General features: G+C 41.0%; 1 protein-coding gene across 1 annotated transcript; it reads left to right on the top strand.

Annotated features, from left to right (window-relative positions):
• The first annotated feature begins 404 nt into the window (after positions 1–404).
• On the top strand, positions 405–2,628 carry LOC140857467 (purine-uracil permease NCS1-like). The gene has a single exon (XM_073256364.1). It carries the CDS (start codon positions 436–438, stop codon positions 2,245–2,247), a length of 1,812 nt encoding a protein of 603 aa, XP_073112465.1. The 5' UTR covers positions 405–435; the 3' UTR covers positions 2,248–2,628.
• The last annotated feature ends 2,443 nt before the right edge of the window (positions 2,629–5,071 follow it).

Genomic DNA, 5,071 nt, shown 5'->3' with positions numbered 1-5,071 from the left:
TGAGAACTTCAATCCAATATAAATTATTTCCCTATTTTTCTATTGATCATACTTTTTCCTCTCATCTTACCGTAAACCAAATAAGTTCAAAATGAACGCGACATCCCAACATTACTCCATAAATAATGATGAATGATTTCATGATTTATAAAAAAATGCAAGCGTCTAAGTCTCCTAAACTTGATACATTGATTATATTATCTGATGTTCAGCGGCTCAGACAAACCAACCGCCAAACTAAAAATTTTTTATTTTCCGAAAACCACTATCAATCACCGCTTGCTGATGATGTGCACGAGAGCAAGTAGTATCAGATGATCACTGCCTTCCACTACGTGATTATTGTATTTTATTTTATTTTTTTGATAACCAGCGTCATTTTATATTAATCCAACCTCGAATGAGCTGTCATCCCCCCTTTCGTCAATTGCTGGCATGGACGTTCTCGTGCCGGTCCACAACCACCACCTCTCATTCGATATCTTTTGGATCCATCCTTCTCTCCCTGGCCCCAGATTCCACACCCCCACCCCATCCAGATTCCAAATCCTCATGGAATCCTCTTGCCTCCGTCTCCATCGCTTTCCCCGCCGTCCCCTACTCCCAACCCTCTCCACCACCGCTCCAAACCACCACCACCTCCTCCTCTCCCTCCCGCTCACCCTCGAACACCATCCCTTCCCTGCCACCATCACTCCTTCCAGCCATCTCCCCTCACTCCGACTCCGACGCCCTCCACTTCCACCCGTACCCCCAAAATCCGCCGACATCGATGACGGCGTCATTCCGACCGACTCCGACCTCGCACCAACTCCACCGTCCCACCGCACCTTCTCCGCGTGGGACATGGCCAGTCTCTGGGTCGGCCTCGTCGTCGGCGTCCCCTCCTACTACCTCGCCGGCAGCCTCGTCGACCTCGGCATGGCCTGGTGGCAGGGCATCGCCACCGTCGTCCTCGCCAATCTCATCGTCCTCATCCCCCTCATCCTCACCGCCGTCCCGGGCACCAAGCACGGCATCCCCTTCCCAGTCCTCGCCCGCTCCGCCTTCGGCGTCCACGGTGCCCACGTCCCTACCCTCCTCCGAGCTCTAGTCGGCTGCGGATGGTACGGTATCGAGACGTGGATCGGCGGCGAGGCCATCTTCCTCCTCCTCCCTCCTTCCTTGAAGACATCATCCTCTGCTCTGTCTCTAATCCCCTGGTTGGGAACCTCGCCGCTCGAATTCTCCTGCTTCATGGTCTTCTGGCTGGCCCAGATGGGCATCGTTTGGAGGGGAATGGATGGAATTCGGGAACTGGAGAAGTACTCGGCGCCGATCCTCATCGTCCTCACCTCCTGCCTCCTCTGCTGGGCTTATGTCAAGGCCGGCGGCTTCGGCAGAATGCTCTCGCTCTCTTCTCGCCTCTCCTCAGCTGAAGAATTCTGGTCTATCTTCTTCCCTTCCCTCACCGCAAACATTAGCTTCTGGGCTACTCTGGCCCTCAACATTCCGGACTTCACTCGCTACGCCCGGAGCCAGAAGGACCAAATCCTCGGCCAGGCCGGGCTGCCGGTCTTCATGGGAATCTTCACCTTCGTCGGTCTGGCCGTGACGGCCTCCACCGAGGTGATCTTCGGCCGCGTGATCTCCGATCCGATCCACCTCCTTGGACAGATTGGAGGGCTCTCCACCACACTCATTGCCATCTTCGGCATCAGCCTTGCCACCATCACCACCAACATCGCCGCTAATGTCGTAGCTCCTGCGAATGCTCTCGTGAATCTTAGTCCGTCGATGTTCACGTTTCGAAGGGGAGCTCTTGTGACTGCTCTGTTGGGCATTGCCTTCCAGCCTTGGAGGCTGCTGAGCTCCAGTGAGAGCTTCGTCTACACTTGGCTGCTTGGGTACTCGGCGCTGATGGGACCGATTGGTGGCATAATTCTCGCAGATTATTACCTTATAAAGGGCATGAATTTGGAAGTCTGCGCATTGTATTCGAAGAATCCTAGAGGTCCTTATTACTATTTACAAGGTTTCAATATTGCAGCAATCGTGGCTTTGTTGGTGGGCATCTTGCCTATAATCCCAGGCTTCCTTCACAAGGTTGGTATTCTGTCGAACACTTCGGATGCTTTTGTTTTAGCCTACAACAATGCCTGGTTTGTGAGCTTCTTCCTCTCTGGCATTCTATACTGGCTTCTGTGTCAATTGGGAAGTAGGAAGGATGCTCAGCATACCGAAACGCTCATTCCTGCTTCGGAGTAGGACTCTGTACAAAGGGCTTCAGTTTTGTTACCTGCCGCTTCAACTGCTTGAGATTGTATAGGAGAGACCTGTAAAAATTTTGTAATAGAGGAGTCATCAGAGGGGATCCATAGAGAGATAAAGAGAGACTGAGCTGAAGCCAATGATGAAGAAACCCGGAAAAAAAAAAAGTGATTTACAGATTGGGGAGCACGATTCGCAGACCATCTAGATATGTGCTAGATGATTCTGTTGTACAGTGTTGAAGGAACAGAGAACTTGAAGCAAATCCATGATTGTTGATGAAAGGATAGAAAGTGGAAGGCAAGCTTAATTTTGATGAAAAATAAAGTTTCCAATGTGCATATATAATGACAACAAAAACATCACATTGTCTTGTTTTTTTGTCGAATAATGCTTTAGCAATGTTTTTCTAGATGGCTTATTATCCACGATGATGAGATCACTGCATTTGATTATATTATACTAATACCACATGATAGTGTTCTCAAATTATCCCCACTCCTTAAATCACTATTTAATCCAATAATGAAATATCTATTCTTGAGGCTGGGTGTCTAAAATCGTCCTAGGGCGACGATCTTGGACTAAAATTTGAAAACAAAAATGTTTCCGACAAAAAAATAAGTATATCATGGCCATATTATACCAATATTATATTATAATGATATCATATATGTGATATTTATAATATATTATATCATAATATATTATTAATCATATTATTATCATGTTATTATTCAGTGATAATTTAAATTATAATAGAAATATATTATTATACTTTATATTGATAAAATAAAATTATGTAATAAATTACTTCTATTTACATTATTTTTCTAATCAAAATAAGTATTAATATTAAAAATGCTATACTATAAAAATAAATAAAAATATTAATTCTATAATAACAATAATATATCTTTACAAGATTAATAATTTACAGGACTAATAAATATATTTTTATAAATTATATTAATAATTAATATATTAATAAATATAATAATATTTTGTTATGATATATTTGATATAATTCATAAATATATTTTTATAAAATATATTAGGGATAGTTTTGGTATTCTATGGTCGATGATTTTGGATTGTTATGAAATATCAAATGAGTAATTCCTTGTATACTGCATGTGGTGTAGAAAAAATACTTAAATGAGTAATTTCTTGTATACTGCATGCGGTGTAGAAAAAATACACCACCTCACCTGCTTGGGCCACGCAGCCAGCACTTTTCAATGTGCATTTGATGCCTATAGTTCTATTTTTTGTTTGAAATTTTGACGATGAAAATATCCCTTTCTTTTGAAAAAAATTATAATATCCTACGGCCATATTACAACATCCTGCAGTCAAATTATGACTCTTGCATACAAAAAGTTATAATTTGGCCACTTGGCCACAAGGAAGAAAAGGATATTTTTGTCATTTAAAAATTTTATAAATTTTTAATGACGAAAATATCTTTTTTTTATGATTTTTAGAAGAAAAATTATGATATCATGTGTACAGAAAGTCATAATTTTCGTAGGATGTCATAATATTATCATAGAATGTCATAATTTTCTCAAAAGAAGAGGAATATTTTTGTCATTCAAAATTTTAAAACGAAAAAGTAAAACCGTAAGCATTATATGCGAGTTAAAAACGATGCTACGTGGTCTAATCAGGTGGGACTGTGTATTTTTTCTATATCGCATACGGATATACAAAGAATTTCTCCATTACTCATGGATACTTGAAAATCTTTAATCACCAGAACATAGCATATTAAATATAATGATCTTAGATGATCATTACCCTAGAATAAGAATGTCCAATAATCTAAGAAAATCTTTATGATCCCATTTAGACTACCAAACACCACCGAAAATCATATTTTTCTGGAGATGTTATGTTTTCATAGATGTCTATAGGCCCTCCTTTGGCCTCTCCAGGTGCATAGCCTTATGTAACTCGAAGTTCAAATCCAAGAGTACATATAAATTCCCGTCAGATTTCTTCCACAAGATTGAGTCAGGAAGTGAGTTTCAATCTTCCAGACCACCTCAGGTTTGATAGTGTCAAACGAAGACTGTATAAGTAGCTCTTGACTTCACCACTCGACTTGTGCCAAATTGCACTGGATTCATACTCGGACAACCAAAAGAGTGCCCAACTGCAGCACATGCTCAACTCATCCGCTGCCATGGTCTTCAAATGACTCATCAAGTTGCAAATCAAGGATGCACTTCAACAGTACGCTTGTACTGCAGACCAAGTCTAACTGCAAAGTTCCGTCAAACCACACCATTTGGATTTCAATAGTAGCTGATGAATTATGCAGAACCCCCTGACACTATCAAACCATTTGATTGAGATTCGAATGCATTCCAGCAAGGAGCTACATTATCAGCTCTTTGATCCAACATCATGAGCAGCATCTCTTCTCATGGTAGTGTGGATCTAAACAATTGGAATTCAAATTGGAATAGATCAAAATGAGAATCGAAATGATTATATCCTCTAAAGTGTTTGGTTCATGATTAAAATCAGAATCGAAATTGAAATTTGAATCTTTAGGAGAGAATTGAAATTGGATCATTCCCATTCCACCTCGAAATCAGAACTGGAATGGAACTCCCTTCCAATTAAATGATTGGTATGGGAGTCACCCATTCACATTCCCATTTCAGCCCCAACTCCCTCTAATCAAACACCTCCTAAAATTTTAGTATTTCTAGATCTGAAAAAATAACAAAACTAACAATACAATCACTAAAACTAGAGGAATGAACAACCCACGTTCTAGGACAAAGAAATTTGCTTGCAAAGTACA

The sequence above is a fragment of the Elaeis guineensis genome, chromosome 4 (genome assembly GCF_000442705.2).
Source record: "Elaeis guineensis isolate ETL-2024a chromosome 4, EG11, whole genome shotgun sequence".
In the NCBI taxonomy this organism is placed as follows: Eukaryota; Viridiplantae; Streptophyta; class Magnoliopsida; order Arecales; family Arecaceae; genus Elaeis; species Elaeis guineensis.
The sequence above is the reverse complement of the archived record's forward strand: the minus strand, read 5'-3'. Positions and strand labels throughout refer to the sequence as shown.